The sequence below is a fragment of the Heterocephalus glaber genome, unplaced genomic scaffold (assembly GCF_053883595.1).
Source record: "Heterocephalus glaber isolate CG9 unplaced genomic scaffold, H.glaber_assembly_v1.0 deba00001689, whole genome shotgun sequence".
In the NCBI taxonomy this organism is placed as follows: domain Eukaryota; kingdom Metazoa; phylum Chordata; class Mammalia; order Rodentia; family Bathyergidae; genus Heterocephalus; species Heterocephalus glaber.
In genome coordinates this window covers 6,758,780-6,782,500 of record NW_028258414.1, presented here as the reverse complement: position 1 = coordinate 6,782,500, position 23,721 = coordinate 6,758,780, and the positions used below count along the sequence as shown (strand labels likewise).

The 23,721-nt window shown below is 50.4% G+C and overlaps 1 protein-coding gene across 6 annotated transcripts in view; it reads left to right on the top strand.

Moving 5' to 3' along the window:
- Dapk2 (death associated protein kinase 2) overlaps positions 1-23,288 on the top strand; it is a 105,671-nt gene extending 82,383 nt beyond the window's left edge. For 2 of the 6 annotated variants that reach the window (XM_087199112.1, XM_087199111.1), the window contains 7 exons: positions 2,620-2,668; positions 3,412-3,438; positions 6,127-6,279; positions 7,766-7,811; positions 19,255-19,344; positions 19,447-19,530; positions 22,640-23,288. In XM_087199112.1, coding sequence (XP_087055238.1) covers positions 2,620-2,668; positions 3,412-3,438; positions 6,127-6,279; positions 7,766-7,811; positions 19,255-19,344; positions 19,447-19,530; positions 22,640-22,720 — 530 coding nt within the window. In that variant the 3' untranslated portion in view covers positions 22,721-23,288. Of the gene's footprint in view, positions 1-2,619; positions 2,669-3,411; positions 3,439-6,099; positions 6,280-7,765; positions 7,812-9,047; positions 10,131-19,254; positions 19,345-19,446; positions 19,531-22,639 lie in introns of those variants that run through there. The other 4 variants (XM_021237100.2, XM_087199110.1, XM_087199108.1 and 1 more) reach the window with 4 other exon arrangements.
- The last annotated feature ends 433 nt before the right edge of the window (positions 23,289-23,721 follow it).

Sequence of the window (23,721 nt, the reverse complement as noted above, 5' to 3'; positions counted from 1 at the left end):
GGTAAACAAATCCTTAAGTTATACCATTGGCCAATTTCCAGCTACCAAACATGTCACTGAATACAGAGTTGACTCTTGTGAGCCTGTTTGGAGTTTTTTGCCCTATTTCACAGCTATATAAGGTGACTTCTCTAAGCCCCTGCCTAAATTGTGCTGAATTTTCCCCTCCAAGACCCCTGAGGAACAAGCTACAGCCATTTTCTCCTCTTTCCACCATTCCCTTGAAAGGTCAACTGGAACCCTAGGGTGACAGAGGCACTGCCAGTCCCAAAGGTCCTCCCCCTACACAACTGGATCCTTAAGAAAATTTCTTCTTAATGAAGTTCTGGGTTCATAGGAAATATGAAAAATCTTTAAAGGTGGTAACTTATTCTCACCCCTTGTCCCCCTGCCCTAAAATCCAGTGAGCTGAACTTAGAGCTGGAGCTGTGAGCAGCAAGAAAATTGCACAAGAGGAACCTCTCCTGATCATAGTGGCCAGAGACTTGGAAGAGGTAGAGGTTCATGGACTTAAGAAGTTGAAATTATCAGATGCTGATTATAAAATAACCAAAACATAAAGAAAATTAAGATAGGACCATAATAATGAGCAAGAAAAAACGAGATGTAAAAAAAATGATCAGGCACATTTTTGAAAGAACCAAGTAGAACGTGAAGAAATTCAATATGCAGTCATGCGTCCTAGCCTGTCCCACCAGCTACTTCAGTAAGATGCAGTAAAAACAACTTCTTGGAAAAATCATCACACTTTGGATGTCACAGCAATGTCAGATTGCTAGAGTCTCTCAATACATATTCCTATTCTGTGCTATTTGTTAGACCAATCTGTACATTGTCTATGACCCACACTTTGCATTTTACTGTCCTAAAGAAAGCCTTTCGTGTGCCCATCAGAACACATATACAAAAAAATGTTCATAGCAATATTGTTCCAATAATAAGAGAAATAGGATCCATCCACATGATCTCTGAGAGGAGAATGTATGAAAAATGATAGTTACTATGGGTAGTTACAGTGAACTAGTATACAGCATGGAAAATGATGAATATTCATCATTTTAATATACAGACGAATATTCACTGAACAACAGAAGCGAATGAAGAACAATCAAGTGACAATAGATCACCTGCAATTTGATGCCATTTTTATAAAGCTAAAAAAATAAGCAAGGCTAAGAGAGTGGTTCTCTGTAGGAAAGGTAGAATCAGGGGAGATAGGAGAGGGAAATGGTAGCCCTGCCCCAAAGCTGCTTTAGACATTGTATTAGATAAACAAACTTAGCCTTTCCCATTCTCTGTCTTTTCCATTGGAGTTAAGTAGTCTCAATTCTTCCTCCTTCTGGAGATACTGCCCTCTCTTTTGCCTCTGTTTCATTGCCAACCTTTAAAAGAGACCCTTATTTCACTTCCCACACTTTGGACCTTGGGCACTGATGAGTGTGGATTTCAACACTCTCTCTCTTGCTCATCTGCTTGGTCTCTCTGGGCAGTGTGTGGACCTGTTCTGTCCTCAGAAGCCTTCTCTCCACCGCCACACTCTTTCTCACTCACTGGGTTGTTGGCTCAGCTCCACCTTGTACCTGGACATCAGTGACTCCATATTTGATGCTTCAGGCCTAGCTGCCCTCCATCTTCCCTGGCTGCTCCTGGGGCCCCTTGGGCTCATCATCTCACCTTGGTGTCCCCCAAAGATATCCTCTGCCCTTCAGGTGGGTGGTCCCCTCTTCCAACTAGACATGGGAAGGTGGAGTCTCTCTCTGGCTTCTTTTCTTTGCCTTCACCTTTCAGCTCTGACCTGTCTGTGTCCACCAGAGAGATCTAAAGCAGGTCTCGTCATGAGGTCGCTGTTTCTCCTTCCTGATGGCTTCCCCTCCTCACACTCCTCTTCCTGTTGGGGAGTTCCTATGTCCTTTCCCTCTCCCTCACTATCAAGGCCTGTTTGTAGAAGGTCTCTACCAGACTAACGGGCAACTTGTGTTTCAGTCTCTTTGGGACTGCTATAATAAAACACCTTCACCTGGGTAATTTATGAACAATAAAAAGTTACTGCTCACAGTTCTGGAGGCTTGGAAGTCCCAGATCAAGGCATCAGTAGAGTCAGTGTCTGGAGCGGAACCAGACGGTGGAGCCTCTGTGCTCACATGGCAGGCGTGAACAGCTTCCCCTGTCTCTCTCTCTCTCTCTCTGTCTATCTCTCTCTCTCTCTCTCCCTCTCTCCCTTTACATAAGCTACATCCCTATCCCCTTCTTTATTTTGAGGCAAGTCTTGGTAAATTGTCCAAGCTGGACTCGCACTTCTGATCTCCTGCCTCAGCCTCCCAGAGTTGTGAGGTTACAGGCAGGTGACACATGCCCAGCCCTGGGGTCTCTTTTATTGGGTACCTTCTCCGTGACCTAATCACCTGTCATGCTGGGGGTGAGATTTCAACTTGTGAACTCTGGGGAAACATTTGGGCCACAGCAGCATTCTTCCTCAAAATCCTTAGAGACCCAGATTACCCTCATCTGCTGCTTGGCTTTTCCTCACTGGGATTCAGGATGGAGACATTCCCTAGAATCCCCCACATCCTCTCCTCTTATTTCCGCCTCTTCTTGACTGCTGAACATGACTTCTTTCAGCTCCAGAAATTGTGAACTACGAGCCCCTGGGGCTGGAGGCTGACATGTGGTAAGTGGTACAGCCTGCCCTGGGGGCCTAGGGACCCTGCCCGGAGCGGAAGGCTTCAGACCCTATTTTTTTGACTTCCGGTTGACCGTGAACCCCATTTCTCCACACTCACATTTCAGAGTCTCTGGCTGTGGCCAGGGCAGTGGGAGGTGGCAAGGCCTGGGTCCAAGGCCAGCTAAGGGTGGAGTGAGAGCCAGAGATCTGTGCAAGGGTGAGGGGAGGGCAGGGCCGATGCAGGCTCCCTCAGGGCCAAGACAGTATAGACAGTGGCTCTTGGAGTTGGCCCACCAAGTGTTCGCTGGGAGCCTCCTGTGTCCTAGGACAGCATTAGCCTGGGCAGATCTTGATCATTTACTGGGATCCATTTCTTTTTTGAATGCTGCTTTACATTGGTCAAGGTCTTTATGACTTTTCTAAAACTCTTCCAGCTGTCCTGCGGGTAGTTCTCATTATTTTCATTGTATAAGGCAAAGCGGGCTCAGGGGTGGTAAGCGATGTGCCCAAATTGCAGAACCCAAAAGGAAAGGCAAAAGTCAGATCTGCCCTCAGGCCTTTGGACTCTAGGGGCAGAACTCCATGCTGCTTAGGAGTGGGATGCAAGAGGTATGAGCTTGAGATGCCACCCAGGGGCTACCCGGAGAAGGAGGGGGAGAGTGGCCTCTTGCCCCGAGAACATGCAGGGAGTCCCTTCCTGGTTGGGATTGGAGCCAGGCGGCCCTGACTCGACTGTCCTTTGTTTGCAGGAGCATCGGCGTCATCACCTACATCCTGTGAGTATCCTGATCCTGGGGCCCTGACCCAGCTCAGATGGGAGAAGCGGAAGGGAAGACAGAAGGGTAGGGGGACGCATGGGCTGACATTGCTGAGCAGGCTGCATGCCTTAGGTCCACCCAGCCCTGAGGCTGCACCCTCCCAATCTCACCTCTTCTCGCTTCCCTTTCCTCTTCCTTTCTCCAGATCCCTGTTCTTTCCTCTCACTCTCTCCTCCTTTCTTTTCCCCCTTCTGTGTCCTGAGTTTCCTGTCGCTTATGCAGAAAGCTCCTGCTTAATTCCTTCGTGCAGTGGGTCTCCTTTGCTGTCCCTTGATGGCCCTAGGCAGGTGCTTATGCTTTGGGTCTGCTTTTCTCATCAGAAAAATGAGAATGACAGACTCGCTGCCCCAGGGAGAGGGGCCCACTAGGCTGACTCAGACACATTTCCTAGGCCCTGCTGTAGTGCCTACGTGGCAAAATCAGCTTGCAGCTGTGGGGCAGGAGGATCACGCTGGTGCTCCACAGATGAGGCTCATTCTCTCAGGGGCCCCATCAACCAGCTCTGTGACTCACTGTGGTGCTTGACTGGGAGCTCTGTCCATAGCATGTAGGTGCCGTGGGCATCTCCAGGGTCTCACTGCTGGCCCAGACCCCACCTTAAGACTCTGAAGTTAGAACAGCTAGGGGTAGAGCCTCAGGTTACTATCTTTAAGAACCCCAGTGGAGGCTGGATGTGATAGTACACATCTGTGATCCCAGCACTCTGGGAGGCTGGGGCAGGAGGATAGCAAGTCCAAAACCAGCCTGGGCCAGGTGCTTACCTCAGTGGTTCCACCACCTGCCTCGAAAACGCAAGGTCCCAAGTTCGATCCCTGGTACCAAAAAAAAAAAAAAAAAAAAAAAGACCAGCCTGGGCAATTTAGCTATCTTGTTTTAAAATAAATAAAAATAGGGCTGGATACATAGCTCAGTGTGAAGGCCCTGTGTTCAGTCCCCAGTACTGAAAGAAAAAAAAAAAGAAGCTAAATTTGATTCCAAGAAGCTATAATTCCCGATCAGAGTCAAACTGTTCAAATATAGGCTTGCAACCTGGGTTTCTTCAGGATTCTCCTCATACTGAGCTGTTAAGGGATTCCAGGGTGTACAGTGCACACAGCCTTCTTATGGCTCACCCACATCTGACAGCTTTCTGGGTGATCTGCTCTTTTTTTTTTTTTGGTATCGGGGATTGAACTCAGGTCCTTCTGCTTATAAGGCAGGCAGCGGAACCACTGAGCTAAATCCCCAGCCCCGTGATCTGCTCTTCTGGAGGCGTGGTGCCAGGTACTCAGGATACTGACATGAAGGGGTCTCCCCTGCTCTCCTGGGCTCCTTGCCTGTGGGGGACACCTCACAGCTGATTCCCATGCAGGGGCCATGGTTGTGCTGGGTGCTTGAACACACCTCTGCAGTTGGGAACAGATAGGGAGGCAGTGGCTTCCTGGGGCTGTGGAAGGCTTAGCAGGGGAGAGAGAATGAGGAAGCAAGGTGTTAGAATGGGGTGTGGGGTGTGGGGATGAAGTCAGTTCTCTGGTGGAAGGGAGAGGAAAGGAATGATGTGATCCTGTACAAACTGGAGAGTCATAGAAAGCTCTTTGTGTTCTAACAGTGACAATACAATGACCATTAATTGAGAGCCCTTAGTACGGCTCGGGTTACACAAAGCATTTCATATATACATTGATTCTTCACAACAACCATTTGAGGTGGAGGTGGTTATTTTCTTCATTTTACAGATGAGGAAACAGCAGCTCAGGGGGGTTGAGGAGCTCACCTAGGTTCACACAGCAAATGAATGGCAAAGTTAGATTGAAATAGCTGAAGTGTCCCATTGCTGCCACCATGCTAAGAGAGCAGCAGCGGGCATGGGAAAGATCTTTGAGAGGTGCCGAGTAAATGGAAATAGTGTGACTTTGGGCAAAGGAGTAGAGGAGTTCAAGGTGATTGCTGTGTCCCTAACGTGGGTGCATTTGTGAAGTGATGTTATTAAGGCCTGGAGTGGGGATTTGGGCTGAGTGAGTTTGAGGACCATGGCACATCTGGGTAGAGGTAGCCCGTGAGCCCCTGGAATACAAGTCAGGAGATAGTGGCTCCAGGAGTCACAATGTGGGGCACATCCTTGGTGACCCTTGTGCGGTCCCCATAGACCCTCAGACCCGAGTGGCACCTCTATTTCTGTGCATCTCAGTCTTTGCTCAATTTCTCTGAGTCTCAGCCTTTGCTTAATTTCTTCCATGGCATGGGGAATCTTTCCATCTCCTCTGACCACTGACAGCCTCTTCCTTTTTCAAGATGCAACCAATGCAAATGTCAGCTCTCCAGCAAAGCTGCCGCACCCCCTTCCTGTGTTCCAAAAGTCCTTTATCAGGTCTCCTGGTATATTTTCTTTGTTCTTCAGAGTAGTAAAAAGAGCCATGTCTCTGGGTTTCTCTCCTCTCTCCTGAGAGACTGATGAAGGCACTGTTTCTCCTCTGTCGGGTACTTATAGGAGCTCCGTAAAGTGGGTGATTGGACCCCATTGAAAAGGCTGCTTTTGGCTGCCCCGATGGGGTGGCTGTGCTGCCTGGAGCCCCCAGCCTCACAGCACAGGGTCAGGGCTCCTCGGCTCCACCACCCCCATTTCCATCTACTTTCCCACAGTCATGGGCTTCTGTCTCTTGTGCTCAGCCTAAGCGGAGCATCCCCTTTCCTGGGAGACACGAAGCAGGAAACCCTGGCAAACATCACAGCAGTGAGTTACAACTTTGATGAGGAATTCTTCAGCCAGACTAGCGAGCTGGCCAAGGACTTCATTCAGAAGCTTCTGGTTAAAGAGACCCGGTAAGAGGACAGAGAAGGGCACTGGGTTCTCAAGTACTGATCCTCTCCTGCTCTCAAAGATGTTTTGGTCTTGTCCTCCTTTGTCACACCTGTCACCTGCACCATTGTGGTCTAATCCAGGGAGGTGCTGAGAAGTGAGACTGGCCAAGACTTGGCATTCACCTTGTTTGCCCAGATCACTTGCTGAAATGCAAATAATTCTGTGAATGTGTGTGTGTGTGTGTGTGTGTGTGTGTGTGTGTGTAAATTTTTAGAGCTCATTACCTTGTGCAGTCTGTCCCAAAGGCACTAGGAACTCAGACTGGAAAGTTAAACTGCAGGATTTTTTTGTATACTGTATTTAATTTTTTTTAAATTTATTAGTAGGGCTGGGGATTTAGCTCAGTGGTTCTGCCGCCTGCCTCACAAGCACAAGGTCCCGAGTCCGATCCCTGGTACCAAAAAAAAAAAAATTGTATTTGTGTATATTTGCTGTACATAATGATCACATTCACCATTGTACCTGTACATAATATGACTTAATTCTTCTTTTTTCCCCATTTCCCTCCCCTCCCTTAAACCCTTCTTTCCCTCTCCATTTACAAAAGCTTTGTTTCCATTTTTTCCCTTGCATTCTCTTTTTAAAATCCCTTTTCCCTTCCTTCCCTTCCCCCTTCCCTTGTTCCCGTTCCCTTTTGAACATGTTCTTCCTACTTCTTGATATTTATCCTTGTTTTGCTCCTTATTTGACATTTGTGTTTCTCACACAAGAGAAACAAAAGCTGAGGGTTTTCCAGCCCTTTCAGACTGGGAGTGGAGGGAGGAGCCCCAGAGAGGTCAGTAGACTGCTACCTTAAGTTTGCCTTTCGTGGGCTCAGACAGCTTAGGAAATAAACCCTAATTCTGGGCCCAGGGTCAGCCTGGGTCCTAGAAGGAGATGGGCAGAGAATTGTAGGGTGCTGGGTGCCCAGAGCAGGGCCTGGATCAGGCAGGAGGAAAAGGCCACCAGCTCTAGAAGGTTGTGTCCTCTTGGCCCCCCAGACTTCAGAGAGGGCCAGCATGGAGTCTTCTGAAGTGTGGGGCTCCTGACTTCCCCCGGTAAGGGCAGGCTAGGGAAGGCCTCCCTACCTGGGGACAGGGCAGTGGAGGACAAAGGAGGGACCTGGGAGGCAAGAGACAAATAGAGACTAGAAGTTTAGCAATGGCAGGCTGGTGTTTGGAGGGGTGTGGAAGCCCAGGAGAGCACTGATGAGTACTAGAGGGTGGCATTTGGCCTTCCAACTGTGGAACTGAAGGTGAGCATGCTGAGGCAGTAAGGTCTCGCCATGGCGGGTCTGCCTGAGCCCCTTCCCTGGCGTGCAGGGAGAGCAGCCAGTTCCCATCCACCTCTGCATCTTCCACTCTGCTGCTTTGATGGCACAGTCAAAGCAGGCTCAGAGTAAGAGTGGAGACTGTCACCCTCGGTCTGTCCACCTGGATCATCACTGTCTTCTAATCCTCCTTGCAGAAAACGGCTCACAATCCAAGAGGCTCTCAGACACCCCTGGATCACGGTAAGGGCATGGTGATGAGTTCCTGTTCTGTCACCAGGCTGGCTGTGGCAGCCACCACAGAGGCTTGTGGAGAGGCCTTGGTGTGAAACACTAACCCGTGGGTGCAGATGACAATAGTCAGGGACCCCAAAGGCCTGAGCTTGCTCAAATAGGGTACCTATTAAGTTTGCATTTCATGGGCCCAGCCAGCTTAAGAAATAAAATTCTCACAAACCTCAGTTGAAACTTCCTCTTTGGGACCGTCTTACAAATGTTCTTTGTTAGAGGACATGTCACTGTCACTTCTCAAAACAGAAATCAGGATCCCTCTGTTGAAGAGAGATCAGTGGCAATTAAAAACCCTAGCTGAGTAAGCAGGGCCCCTTCTTTTTGACTTTTGGAGTGGGGCTTTGAGGAAAAGGTAATGCAATGATCGGACCCTGGCTTGAGGAATTGGGCTCAGAAACAGGCCTGGTGGGGGAGAGGGGCCACCGCCCCATTAGGGCAGTTTGGTTCCCTCTGGGGAGGGTCGGGCCAAAAGGTGAGTCCCTGCCTACCTTACCTTGTGCTCGAGCCTCTGGCTGCTGGTTTTCAGAGGACCTTGCTGTTTGTGTAGTGAAAAGCGCTTTGGGAGGGTGGGGGTCAGAGACCAGGATTCTGGCCCTAGTTCTGCTGGCCAACTAGCTGTACGCCCCGATACAGTGTTAAGGAGAAGATGGGCAGGATGATCTGAGTGTGCAGATGGGAGCAGGGGGAGCAGGAGTATCTGGGAGAAGGTCAGGTGCACGTGCTTGTGGAAGGGTGGGAAGGGCCAAGGGCCCTGCAGGAGAGGGACAGTCAAGAGCAGAGAGCTGGGGAGTCTCTTGGGCTGCTTTCTGCTGAGCATGCTGAAGGTTGCTGAGGCCTGAGGAGCTGTGAAAGAGAGACGCCCCTCAGCCTCCCTCTGCGAGCTGTGGCCTCATGTGCTCCAGCCCTTGAGGGAATGTCTGCAGAGTCCTGGCTGCAGCCTGCTTGTCTTAAATGTTATGCGCATGGAGGCCTCCTCTAATGGCCATGGACCCTCTGGCAGCACCCCGTACTCCTTTACCTTTCTTCTGGTGCGTGTGGGTGCTCACTGCACCCTAGTCTCCCTGCAACCTGCCTCATGCAGTGAATGCCAAGGAAGCCATGTGTGTGCCGACCTGCAGCTTGGGCTGCACTTTGGAGCCTGCATTCATTGTGTTAATATTCTGGTTCTCCTGTCCGAACACCTGCCAGTCGAAAGGAGAAGCCAGAGCCCCTGGGCAGTGGAAGACGCAGACCCCCCAGCTGAAGACCAAGCGCCTCAGAGAATACACCCTCAAATGCCATTCCAGCATGCCCCCCAAAAACACCTATGTCAACTTCGAGCGCTTTGCCCACGTGGTAGAGGACATAGCTCAGTTGGACCAGGGATGTCGCACCCTAGCAGGGGCCCATGACACTCTCCAGGATGATGTGGAGGCCCTGGTCTCCATCTACAATGAGAAGGAGGCTTGGTACCGGGAGGAGAATGAGAGCGCCCGGCACGACCTGTCCCAGCTCAAGTACGAGTTCCGCAAGGTGGAGTCCTTGAAGAAGCTCCTGCGGGAAGACATCCGGGCCACCGGGTCCAGCCTGGGAAGTGTGGCCAGAAAAATGGACCATCTGCAGGTGCAGTTTGAGGCTCTGAGGAAGGAGCTCTCGGCAGACCTGCAGTGGGTGCAGGAACTGATGGGCAGCTTCCGGCTGGAGAGTGGAGAGACAGCTGGCCTAGGCTCTGTGCTCCGCTGGGACGCCAGCGAGTCCCTGTCAGAGCTGCTGAGCAGGTCACACACCGAGGAAGTTCTGGCCGGCTTGAAGCTCTGAGCACCTCACCCTAGTCAGTAATGTGTGCAGGATGGTTTGCCAAGCGCGCTCTTGTCTGCACCAGCTAGAATCATCCTGCAGGGCGTGGGTCTGCATCGCAGCCTTCCACCCCCTCCCCAGAAGCCACTGTCACAGAGCTGCCACTGTGTCTATTCTGTACCTCCTCTTGCCAACCTGCTTTTCTGAGAAGTGCTGGCAGAGCAGCCAAGCTGTGAAAACAATTAGAGATGAATACCCCTCAGCAGCCCACTTTCCCAGAGGGAGGACAGACGGCTGCCCTGGGGAGAGGCTTGATAACTGATTTGTGATGATGGATGTGCTCACCTCTCACTCCCACCCACAGGCTGTTTGACTGCAGATCTTGGGTAGTAGTTGAATTAAGTAAGGATAACGAAGTCAGCATGGTGCTTTCCTGCTGCAGAAGCAGGGATTTAAAATGCACAGAGAAAATAATATTGCCTTTCGTTTGAACTGACTTCTTACTTAGCAAGTCTTTGTGTCTGTGACCTCACTTGATCCCCAAAGCGGTCTGAACTTGGAAGGTGGGTGATGATAGGATGAGGGTGACATGATGATTTCCACCTAAGTGAGAAGGAAATTGACTCTGAGAGGGAGAATGACTCAGGATCATTCATAGCCAGTTGATACAGCTGGAACAGAAACCCTGGGTGCCCGTCTCCCAGCGGAGTTCTGTGGGAGGAAGTAGGAGGCTTAGCTGTAAATATTAAACTTTAATATTAAAGTTCAGATCCCGGACACCAGGTAAGCAGCTGCATATGTTTGGCCAGGTGTGGGCAGAAAGCAGACACCTGCAGAGATTGTTCCGGGAGCTGTGTCCCAGATAGCGCTGTGTTCCTACCAGCCCTGTCTCAGTCTGAAGACCACCTTCACGACAGGAGGGAAGGGGTGGCAGCTCCCTGTGCTCCATCCTTCCCCCCGCAGCTCCTGTCTAAGGATCCCAACTTTGTGTTGAGAATGAAGACCGAAAGGGGCTCAATAAAGAGATTCCTTTTCCTAAATGCTAGGCCAGTGGGCCCTGAAGGTCTAAGAAATACCATGAGAGTTTTTGAAGTGGGTGGACATGAAGATTGGGAAGCACCAGGCTCTGTGATCCCATCACAACCCAAAGCTTTGCGCATCCCACCTCCAGAACTCTATGATCTCATCTCTCTTTCCCTCTAGGAGGGACAAGTCAGTATTAATATTAGACAGGGCATGGAATACAGACCCAGCACTGAGCTAGAAGCTTGGGGTTGGGGTAAAAGACTATATAATTTGGAGCTATTCACAGCCTCACAAAACATACCAGTCAGAAATTTGAATAAAATGTTATTCCCAGTTTAGAACAGAGAGGCTATGTGATTTGACCCAAATCATATAAGGCACAAAAGTGGGGGCCTTCTGATGACAAGTCTGTGGCTCTTTCTGCTTCTCCCAAGTAACCCCCTGCTCCAGAAGTTTACCCTCTGTTGTGGAGGCAGATGATACTCTAAGTCACCCATCTATTCACAGATAATTATCAGGCACTACCAACTCGTAGACACTGAGATTGAGTTTGAGGATATGCCGAGTAAAACCATCCTGATTCCTGCCTTCTTGGTCCAGTGCAGGAGCCCAGCATTGATGAAGAATCACACACATGTAGAATGCAGCTGGACAGATGCTATGAGAGAGAAACAGCAGCCTGCCCTGGGGTTTGATCTGGAAGGGCAGGTGTCCTTGAAGCAGGGGACACTGGCCCTGAAATCTGCTAAGCAACAGGGCCATCATCTCAAGGCGCTGTGACCAGAGAGGAACATGGAAGGCTGGACATGCAAGGACCGGGGGAAAGCTGGAGGGGAAAGAGTAGGACTATGGTGTAATTGTGAGTGGAGTGGAGACAGGACCAGCAGGGCTTTGGCCATGTTAAAGAGCTCTGCTTTCAGGCCGGGGATTAACTCAGTGGTTCCACCGCCTGCCCCTCAAGCCCAAGAACCTGAGTTCGAACCTCAGTACCAAAAAAAGAAAAAAAAGCTCTGCTTTTGTCCCAGAGTCATGGGAAGCCACTGAAGGGACCTGGGCTGGTTCTGGAGGGGAAAGGCCCAGTGAGGGGCACAGCCAGGGAGTTGTTTCAGACAACATATGAAATATGGACCTCATGAAACATTTCCTTTACAACCTGATCTCCTTTTCTATTAGTATGATGGGTCATTTCAAATATATATGGCTGGGGATTTAGCTCACTGGTTTCGCCGCCTGCTGTGCAAGCACAAGGACCCAAGTTTGATCCCCTGTACCAAAAAAACCCCAACTATATATATATATATTTATATATATATAAATATATAATAAATATATAAATAAATATATATATAAATATATATATAAAAAATATATATATATAAAATATTGTCCCAGAAACTTTTACATTAAATATAAGAAACCATGATTATGAGAAGCATCATTACCTTATATATCATTAAGAAAAACAAAGGTCAATATGAGGAGTCTAAGAGACACCCCCCCCCCCGTCCCCCGCACACACACACAGAGCTGTGGCACCATCGGTGAGTGGGTGAATGAGAAATAGAACCACTGTGCAGAAAGAGAGCTCAGAATCAGGTGGGACTCAGCTGTGACCTTAGGTGGGGTGGCAAATCCCCCTGAGCATGGGCGGCCTGGACTGCTAGCCCTCCTGCAGTCTTGCTCTTTGAATGCACAGTCAGTGTGACGCTGAAGAACCTTAAGCTTTAATGCCACATCCCCCCGCCATCTGAGGCAGGTGGCCCCACAGGGCTGGCAGAAGCAGCACAATCCTCCCCCTCCCCCTGACTTCCCTCCAGGTGGACAGTAATGATAAGATGACAGAGTGGCAGATGCCTCCTGACCTCTGAGACCCAAAATGTGCATCTTGGCATCAAGGAAGATGCCAAAGGTCTTGTTTCCTCAAATGGCCTTTACAGTCTTTTCGAAGACTTATCTGCCCTCTCACAGGATGTCGTGTGCTGGTTTGATATAAAGCACTGCAAGTATTAAAGGTCCTTGGGCTGTGCCGACAGAGATTGACTTATATAGCCAGGTTTTCCAAGGTGAGGGAGGCCACTGTCTGAGCATCATGGGACAAAGCAGTGAAGGTCAAAAAAATGCAATGAAAGTGTAAGGTGGTGGTAATGATTTGAATTAGGGAGATCGGGGAGGGAGAGAGAAGTGATTAGATCTATGGAGTCAGCTACACGCTGCATGCTGGGAAGTTCCGGGCGGTGACCCACCCCATTCCCTCATCGCGTAGCCTTTCACAGGAAAGTTGCCCATGTGGTCACCCCCACCCCCCAATGACAGAGCTGCGGGTCGTTTTCCTCCTAGCAAATTGTCCTCTCTGTGTTCACAAATGGTCGTGGTCACTGCTTCTCCATTTGATGTCTCATCAGTGGACCCTTTTCTGTACACAGAACATCAAAAGACAAAGGGACTCGAGAAATGGCCCCTGTCACCTGCCAACGGAACTCTGTTCTCCTTTGGCAGCACACTGAAGCTGAGGGAGCGCCAGGGGCTTGTGGGGTGCAGCCAGCAGCCTGCTTGCTCTGCTCCCCATGGGCACACAGTGCAGGACCGATGATGTTGGGGTGGGGTGTGTGGCAGGGGTGCTTCACTGGGACCTGGAGGGAGGAAGCCTTGGGCTGGGGGAGCTGCTCTGTGGGCAGCCGCTCTGCCATCATGGCAGTTTTTAATCCATGGACTATGAATGAAAGGTTGGCTTCTGTGCCGATGAGACAGCATCGCAGCCGCGTGGGAGGGGAGAGTGAGGTGGTGGCTTCTCCCTGAGTTGTGATTCGGGCCTGGGGAGGCAGCGCCCCAGCCACGCCCTCAGGCAGATGTCCACAGCATTTGATTGCCCGAGTTGTGTCAGGAAGGGTGATGATTAGTTGTGGATGGTTTTGCAGATGCCACAGGCTGGCACAGTAGCCCTGACAGGGGAAATCAGAGTCTGCTCTGGGAGTCCCGGCCCTGCAGGTGACTGGAAAAGATGGCGGTTTCCCTCCTCACTAGCTGCCACAGCCCAGTCTGCCCCTGTTGGCTGTGTGCCCAGCCCTGCGCCCCTCCCCACTGTCGACCTTCTGTAAATGTCTGGTGCTGAATGTCCTTCCTCCTGTGTGAAATTCTTGGCCTGTGGAGAAGATTCTTGGCCCCAGGGAGGAGCCCCAGCAGTGGGCATGTTCAGGTTGCAGAGGGGCCAGTTCATTTGAACAAACACTTGATTGTGCTCTGGCTCTGGGGGGAGGGGGGTGACAGATAAGGAGAAGACAGCCCCTGAATAAAAGACTCAGTATCTGGGGCAGATGGGGACCCAGCCAACTGGGAGGTGAGAAAGGCTGTGAGGAGTGATGAATAGAGGTTCCGAATGTCCTCAGACACAGGGGAGAGATGATTTCTGATTGAGATAGGTCAGGGGGACAGCAGAGAGCCGAGGCCTTCCCAAGGATGGCGACCCTGTCCCCCAAGCCGTAACCTTAGAAAGAAGATGCCAATTGAAATTTTGTTGTTTTATTTTTGTGGTACTAGGGTTCAAACCCAGGGCCTTTCTACTGAGACACATTCCCAGCCCTTTTTAAAGTTTTTTTATTTGAAACAGGGTCTTGCTGAATTGCCCAAGCTGGACTCAAACCTGGGATCCTCCTGCCCCAGCCTCCCAGCGTGGTGAGATTACAGGCATTCTCCACCATGCCTGGCTTGTGCTGAGTAGAATTTGGAGGGATGGCAATGAGCCAGATTGGGTCAGGAGCTCGGAACTTTTGGGAGGAGGTTAAAGAGCAGGAGATTACCGAGATTAAAAAGAGGACGGATTTTGTTTTTAGCTTTGTTATGGAAAAATTTCAAAACTTTTGTAAAAGTGCAGCAAATGGTGTAGTGAATTCCATGTCCCTTTTGCCCCCTTCAGTGGGAACCAAGTCCTGGGCAGTCCTCTTTCACTCATTTCCCCCCACTCCTTTTTGATGGAGTATTTGGAGCATTTTAAAACAAACTTCGGACTTACTTAACTCATAAATTGCTCAGCATGAATCTCCAATAAGGGTTTTGTTTTTAGTGTAACCTCCATGCCGGGATCACCCCTCACAAAATCAGTGATAATTTTTCTGTCTCATCTGGACACCCATTCCCTCCTCATATGGCCCCTGTTTTTCGCAGGTGAACAGTTAACGCTAGTTTGTCCACAGCAGGACCCAAACACAGGTGACAAGTGGCATTTGGGTGACGTCTTTCAAGTCTCTTGATATAGCACAGGAGAGAGAGCTTTGGAAGCTTTTCCTGGGGGTGAAAAATTGCTCAGAAAACCAGAGGTCCTGAAAAACAAAAAATTAAATTTTAAAAAAGCGAGGCGTGGTGGCAGATGCCTGTAATCCCAGCACTCAGGAGCCTGAGACACCAAGGATTGCTGCAAGTTTGAGGCCAGCCTGGGCTACATAGTGAGACCCTGTCTCTAACTAAATAAATAAAATAAAAATTAGAAAACCAGAGGTCATGGAGAAGAGGATGAAAGAGTTCACATGCGCTCATGCTGAAGCCTAACTCCAATAGGTGAGTCCAGGCCAAGAGAAGGCAGGGGCATTTCCACCTCCTCCTACTGGCTTATGTCCTGGAGGTGACAACCCGCAGGCCCTGGCCCCCTGCACTTCTCCCACCTGGTCAAGAGGAGGCGGAGACAGGCACCACGAGCCTCACCTGCACCTTGCTGGGAACAAGGAGGCCAGTAGGGCCACCAGCACAGGCAGCAGCAGAGGTGCCCCCCGCGGAGACCTGTGCCAGAGTGACAGTCCCATGCAGGGAAGGGAAGTGAGTGCCCCTGGATTTCACAGAGCGTGAGTCCGCAGGGGTGGCACAGCCACAGGGCTGAAAAGTTGTAGTCTGTTGGCAGTTTCTACAAAAGCCTGGGATAGAGAACACTGCCCAGGACTGTCTCTTTCTGCAAAGCCAGGGCTCCTTTTTCATCCCTTGTTGGTGGCTGCTGCTTTTTTTCTTTTTCCTTTTCTTTTTAGTACTGAGGATTAAACCCAGGGTCTTGCTAAGTCGCTAAGTTGACCAGGCTCAGTTCAAACTTGAGATCCTCCTGGCTCAGCCTCTCAGGGTGCTGGGATTACAGGGGTGCGTCACCACGACCAGCTAGACTTTTTCAAAGGCATTTGCCTCTACATAAACAAGACCTAACTCCAGCCACAACTTTCTGTCTTCTTGTCTCCCTTTCCAAAATTTTTCTAAGAGGCCAAACCGTTCCTCGGAGCCGGGTCAGAAATGTCCTGCTCCCTAGCATCACTGGACCCTATTCTGGAAGGTGGGTATCACCTCACATGCCCAGTTTAATTCAAAGTGTCCTCAAGTTGCTGCCCTCCTCCTTTTCCTTCTGGTAACCGATTGCAGCAGAATTTATGTCTTTGACTTTCCAGGCTAGGATATTGTTGAGCCTCTTAGCAACCAGGGAGGCTATTGATTAGGAAAGGCCAGGGGACAGATTCACAGGCCAGGGCCTCCTCCCTTGGCTCACGCTGTTGTGTGTGCCACACTCGGGGCCTTAGAAGTAATCACGTCACTTCCCATCAGTGGCCCCGGGAGCCATCCCGCCTGACATTTCCCCTTGTCTGCCTGTTGGCCGTCAGCTGGGGGCACAGCCATTTCTCTCTTGGATGAGGGTACCCACCAGTAAGAGGACAAAGAGTCCCTTTCCTCACACTTTTTCAAACTGTCCCTGTGAGGGGCACTGGCCCCTGCCAGCGTTAGGTTCAAAGGCCAGCCCTGGCTGAGTAAGAGGCAGGCATTAGTGAAGTTAGAGGTAGAGTTGGTTTATGGGTTGGGGAGGCTGTGTGCTAATCACCTTGGGAAAGAGATATTAGGATGTGGGATAGTGGGGGAGGGGCTCACAAAAAATATAGAACAAGATGTCAGGTTGTGACTCGTGCAGTAAAAAAGCTGGGCATGGGCATCGGGTGGGGGTGATTGGGGTGCTCTTTTATTTAGGGCGGTCAAAGAAGGCTTCCCTGAGGAGGTGGTATTTGCACAAAGATCTGAACCAAGTGACAAAGTAAATATAAGGAAGCAAAGCACTCTGGGAGACTGAGCCAGGAGGATTGGAAGTTCGAGCCCAGCCTGGGCAACTTAGTAATTTAGGGCTGGAGATGTTCCTTGGTGAGAAAGGCCCTCCCTTAGTTCAATTCCCAGTACTGGGGGGAAAAATAAAGGAGCAATGGAGAGGAAACAAGGACAGAGATCCCAAGACCTGGGGTTAGAGCAGAAGGGCCAATGGACAAAGGAGAGGAGGCAGCAGATGGTTCCCCTTGGGTAGCATGGAAAGCACTGGGAAGCCTCGGGTGGCTGAAGGGGAGGGAATGCCAGTCCTCAGCATGGATGGGTTGCCCTCCACCCACTTTTGTGCCTCCCAGGTGGGACCTAGACCCTGGGTGGGGCTTACAGGTGTGACAGGTGTTTAAGGAAAGGATTGGGAGATCTGGGTGTGGTGCGGTGACCTCTCAATGCCTTCCTCCTTTCCTGTCCCCCCCCCCCATAAACACTTTGCCCCAACCACTGTGTCCCTCGGGGGCAGGGATCAGCCCAGCTTTCTCATCTCCCACCCACTGCTCCCTGAGCCCCAAGGGACTCTGCAGCTCACCCACTTGCAGGCAAGCCCGTGGGAGTCATGGTATCAGACACCCTTTCATGGTGCTGTCACTGGGCTTATCAAGGTGACCAGGATCTCTCATCAGTGAGGGCAAGCAGGTCCTGGCTCGTGGGACTTCATCCCAGTTTGCCTCTTCGGCAGCTCAGGGAAACAATCCAGCCATGCGCCTATTAAGCCCCTTGAATTGTTGGTTCTGGGTGGAGAGGAGAGTGGGGCTGGGGCGTTGTCAGAAACGCGAAGAAAGTTTCTGCACCCTCACATTGCTGGCCAGTGGTGGGACGCCTCCACCACAAGCTGCAGAGACATATGCCACTCACGATAAAGGAGCACACAGGGGCTTTGAAGGAGGTCACACTTGAATGGGCTTTGGAACACGGGGAACCCTTCCAGGGGAAGGGCTGGTGGCCTGGGGAGGGGCCTCCTGCCCGATGCCAGTCCACTTGGGCCTGCAGCCTATATGGCTTCCTGCTGGTGCCTGGCGCCCAAGAGGACCAAGAATGGGAGTGTGGCTAGGGGATGAAACCAGCCCTGGGATGCAGCAAGTGACCTCTCTCAACATCACAGCACCGAGGAGGCACAGCTTGGAGAAGCTGCGAGAGCTGCACAGGGGCTAGAGGCTCATCCTGGGCCTTTCACTTCCTTAGGACATTGCGTCCTTTGAGAATCCATAAAGCCATTGACTGCTCAGAAGAAACGCATGTCTGTATAAACACACTATGTCGGGCTTTTAAAATATAGTTCATACACCATAAACTTCACCTTTTGAAAATGTACAGTTCATTGGTTTTTAGTATATTTAAAAGGTTGTACAACCACAATCTAACTCCAGAACATTCCTTATCCCATAAAGAAACCTTTTTGCAGTCATTCCTCACCCTCTCCTATCCCCAGCGCCTAGCAATTTAATCAACTCCCTCTCCATGGATTTGTTTGCTCTGGACATTTTAGAGAAATGGATTCACATGGTATGTGGCCTTTTGTGTCTGACTTCTTCCTCTTCGTGCGTTTTCTAGACCACTCATGGTGGGGTAGGTATCCATGCTCCCTTTGTTTCGATGAATAGCAATCCCACTTCGTGGATGGACCACATTTTGTTTATCCATTCATCATTGGTGTGCAGCTGGGTGGCTTCCAGTCTTTGGTTCTTATGAATAATAATGCTATGAATATTCATGTCCAAGTTCACATGCTAAAATTTGCAAACCATATCAGGGGCTTACAGAACCCCTGAAACCTATCTTCCCCTAGGAAAGTCTTGTTTTTTGAAAAAGGAGGAACTTAACAGGAAATGGAGAAGCAGGAAGGCTGACACTAACTTATGAGTATTGAGTAGTGCTAGGTTAAGCTCTTCATGTATCCACATTTATTTAATTCTCAAGAACCCTGTGACCCGATGTTATGATCCCCTTATTACAGATAGGAAGCAGGCTTAGAGCAGCCATTCCAGGCCAATTGGAGAAGTCAGGATTTAAGCTAAACCTCGATTGCCAGGCAGTGAAAGGCAACGAGCATCTCCCCGCAGTGGAGCCCCATCAAAGCCCCTAAGTCCTTCACCTGTTTTCTAAGCATCCTAATGCCCATCTGCCAACAAGACATTCATTTTGCTAAGCCCTTAGGCAGCCCAGCACATAGGGGGCATCCTAGACTGCTATAAAATGACCCCATCCCGAAGCAGTGTGTGGTTGAAGCCTCTGCTTGTCCTCTCCCTGCTGAGAGAGTCCGAGCCTATGTGTCTGGCCATGGTGATAACAGCTCAGGGGCACTAGGCCATCTCCTGAGCAGCAGAGGCAGCTGCGGCTATGGCCCTCCCTGGGCATTCCTGCTACATTCCTGGCCCACCGGGTAGGGAGGTTCCAGGGCAGGCTAAGAAAGGCACATGGGCCGGGGTTCCACAGGGAGGTGGGTACTTGCCAGCTGAAGCCCCATGCCACTGCCACACTCTGCTTTGTCCCTCAGCCCGTGGACAGCCAGCAAGCCATGGTGCGCAGGGAGTCCTTGATCAACCTGGAGAACTTCAAGAAGCAGTATGTGCGCAGGAGGTGGAAGGTGCGTGCAGGTTGGGGTGGTGGCCAGGGCCTAGGCGGGTCCTTGCTCCTCTTGGGTCTCTGCACATTCTCACCTGGCGGTGGCTTTGCTCTCGCCCTTCAGCTCTCCTTCAGCATCATCTCCTTATGTAACCACCTCACCCGCTCCTTGATGAAGAAGGTGCACCTGAGGCCGGATGAAGACCTGGTGGGTACCGTGACAGGGCCCTTCCTTGGGCAGAATTCCTGGGAGGCCTGGAGCTTGGGAGCAGGGGTGGGGGAAAGGAGGTTGGAGAAGCTTCCTTGTTGCACCCCACAGTGGGTGTTGTTTCCTGCCTGTTCTGCTGACCCCTTCTCCTATGTGCCAGAGGTAGGCGTGTGATTAGGAAAGGTGAGAGTTGAGGGGCTTGTGGGGTGCCAGGAGGGCACTCCACTGGGGCACCGTGAGCTTTTGGAGGCTCTCGATTCCTTCCCTGGGGGCCTTTAAAGGGACTGCTCCTGTACCCCCACCCCTTAACCCTTCCAGAGGGGACTTTGGGGACTAGGGAAATGACCACAAACACTCCAAAATTTATTTCTCATCATCTAAACATCTGCTTTAGGATAAGAGCCTCACATCCTCTTTGATTTTCCCATTTCTATTTTGCTTTAGATTATGATCACCAACAGTAATATTTAGAAGGCATCTTACCTGAACTCGTTAGTATATATGTACATTTCAAATGAGACACTGACATGGAAGATACCCATCAAGAGTGCAGCCTTTACAGCCACACTGCCAGGATGTGTGACCTCAAGGGCATTTCTTAACCTCTCTGTGTCAAACTGTGGTCATCTGTACAGTGGGGTTGATGACAGGTCCCACCTCAGAGAGTAGGCATGAGGTTTAAGTGAGTCCCTGTCCTCAGAACCTAACATGTGAGTGCTTGTGTTAGTTACTTTTCTCTCATTGCTGAGACAAAAGACCTGACACCCAGAGTTAAAGGGAGAAAGGTTTATTTGGCTTACAGTTTGTGGAAGTTTCAGTCCATAATTGGCTGGCTCCGAGGCAGGGTGTCTAGGGACAACAATTCATGGCTGCAGAAGACAGCAAAAGCAACAAGAGACCTTAACAGTGTCTTTCTGCCCCCTTTATATTGTTCAGATTACTTAGGGCAGGTAGCACTCACACCCTTAATCCCAGTGCCCGTGGGCCTAGCCCCACCATGAATCAATCACACACTCTAGATTCAGCCATCTCTAAAAAGCATGAGGCTTTTGGGAGATATCTAAACACAAGCCATAACAGTGCTCAGTGTGTGTTAGCAATTATTATTGTTTAAAATCCTCCTGAAAACATTAAAATGCAGTGCCAGGGTGAGTGTTTCAGTTTGTAGGAGTTCGCTGGACACTCCCTTCCTGTTGCTCGCTGAGTGTATCTGGATTGCACAGGTCAGGGTGGAAGGTGATGACAGATCCCAGGACCAAGCACAGTCCTGTGCTGCTCACCTGCCACCCGCCCATGTCCTGGGATCCTGTCTCTTCAGCCTGAGCTCTTGTTTATTTCTGCTCTTGCCAGGATTTGAGGATTGATTTATGGCCCAGAAGTCTATGTGGCTTTGGCCAAGCTGTGTGCCTTTTCTTGCTGCTTTCCTCATCTGCTAAAAAGGGGTCTGTACCGCTCTCCCTCTGAGAAGCCCTGTTGATCACAGGCTGACTTTACCCAGCTTACTTTTTTATTGTTTGGCTCTGACTCAGGCTAAAAAGTTCCTATTTAGCAGAGCTTGAGTTATTTTTGTTATAGCGGGGCTTGGTTCAGGATGTAGTTGGCTAATGTTGATCTTGACCTTGGATTTCCAGCTGGTTTAGGACCACCAGGGAGGGCACATGACAGGCAGCATGGGGCCTTCCTGGCTGAACCCCCAGCTCCCTCTCCCTGGTATGAAGTAGTTCATGGGGAGAGAGGACCAGAGAGGAATTGAAAAGAATGTAGCAATCCCAGCACTCTGGGAGGATGAGGCCATGAGATCACAAGTTCAAGCCTAGCCTGGGTAACTTAGTGAGACTTTGTCTCAAAATTACAAAAAGAGGCCCGGGGATTTAGCTCAGTGGTTCCGCCGCCTGCCCTGCAAGTGCAAGGATCAGAGTTTGATCCCTGGTACCAAAAAACAAAAATTACAAAAAGAAGGAGGAGGAGGAGGAGGAGGAGAAGGGGGAGAGGAAGGGGGAGAGGAAGGGGGAGAGGAAGGGGAGGGGGAGGGAAGAGGGAGGAGGAGGAGGAGGGAGGAGGAGGGAGGAGGAGGAGGGAGGAGGAATGTGCTGGGAATATAGCTCAGAGTGAAGGCCCAGAGTTCAATCCCGAGAAAAGAATGTCAGTTTCTTCTCTAACTTTGTCTTTGTTTGAACATATAGAGATAGTCAGTCCTCTTTTTACTCAAACACTCAGCACTGTCAACTCAATGGCTCATCCTACAAGTCTTGGAAAAGCATTGGGTCGCAGACATATGTTATATACTTTACCCAAAGGGACTTTCCTTAAAAAAAAAAAAGATAATTCTAGGACCTCCTGTTTAGGAAGCATTGAAACCAAACACCTAACTACAGATTTTGTAATGACTCACTTAAGTCTGCATTAGTTCTTTCACTACTTGTAATAATTGAGTTGTCAGGCGGGGGATTTAGCTCAGTGGTTCCACTGCCTGCCTTGCAAGCGGAAGGACCCGAGTTCGATCCCCCATACAAAAAAAAAAATTGAGTTGTCTCCGCATGACCCTAATGGAAAGCCATTACAACCTCCAGACAGCGCCTTAGCCCTGGTTTGGCCAGGTAGAACCTGGCAGGCTGTGCACCATGCTTTTCTTCTTGCGCAAACATGGAGCTCAGAAGTCATTTCCTGGGAAAAGCTGCACAGCAAGACTTGCTAAAGGTGCAGTGTGAGCCAGTTGAGGAAGAAGGAGAGGTGGAGTGGTGGCCGTCCCCACCCCTTTCTTCTGTCTAGGCCGAGCAGGAGACCCCTTAGCCCACAAACCACTTGTCCACATGGTCTTAATGATGTGGCAGCCACAAAGGGCACCCGATATCATTTTCATTTTAATAATTTAGCCCGTTTTGGTTCCTGGTTTCCCTTCAATACCCTGCCTGCTTTCTTGCCTCCTGGAAGCAGGCCCTAGTCCTCCTCCTTCCCTCCCTGCCTCTGGTCTCAGGCAGGCACTGCAGGCTTCCTTCTTCATCATCTCACTGATTGGCCCCTGGTCCAGGTACATCCACCCAGCTGCCCAATACAACTCCATGTCTGGCATCCTGTGACCCCTCACCCTAGGCTCTTTTCTTTTTCCTAGAGGAATTGTGAGAGTGACACTGAGGAGGACATCGCCAAGAGGAAAGCCCTCCACCCCCGGAGGAGGAGCAGCACCTCCTAACTGGCCTGGCTTGCCGTGGCCACCAGGGATGTCCAGGCCCCAAGGGGCTCGCTTCTGTTCAGACTCTGGGACTCAGCTCATCACCAGCACCCAGGCATCCTGCGTCCCTGAGCATTTGGCAAGAGAAAGGGGCCTGCAGGATTCTGCAGAGTTCGCAGGGAACCAGGAGACCCAGGGAGCTGTGGAGGCAGCACCTACATTCCCAGAGCTCTTAATTTTCCATAAAACTGGCTTTTGTCTGTCTGCCAACCTCAGAACCTAGCACAGGGCGTGGACTTAGGAAAACGATGTAAAGGAATATTCTCTTCATCTCGGGGTGCAGGTCAGACTGGGGCAGCTCTCCTCACAGAGGTCAACCACCATGCCAGCAAGACAGAGGCCTCCCGCCATGGGGACATGGCATGTGAGTGGAGAGACCCAGAGGGAAAGGGCCCAATCATGTGACCTCCCAGAACTGACACGGGTCAGGACGTCAGATTGACTAACACGTGAGACCTTCTAAAGCAACCCATTGCCAGGCCACTGTGTTGTCATTTTTTCATTTTTATTAAAATTCTGATTTACCTAACGCTTGGCTCCTTTTAGGGGTGCCCTTACCAGGTTCCCTGTAGTCCAAGTGCTTGTGACTCCGGGGAGCATGTAGGGTTGTGTGTGAGGGGACAGAACCTCAGCAGCTGATCTTGAACCACTCCTCCCACCCTTGCCGGCAGGATGCCTGCCTTCTGTGTCTTTCTCTAAAGGTGACAGCCCAGATGCTAACCCAGAAAGCTGGTGTTCCCTCTGCCACCATGCTGTCACTCCTGCTGCTATGGGCTCTGTCATGTCTTCCCTAAGCTCACATCACTGTCTTTGGAGACGGGGTCTTTAAGCGGGTTATTTGATTAAAATGAGGTCGCTTATTAGCCCTGATCTGAGTTATAAGAAGGGGCCATTTGCTGGACGTGGTGGCACAAATCTGTATTCCCAGCTACTCAGGAAGTTGAGGCAGGAGGATTGCTTAA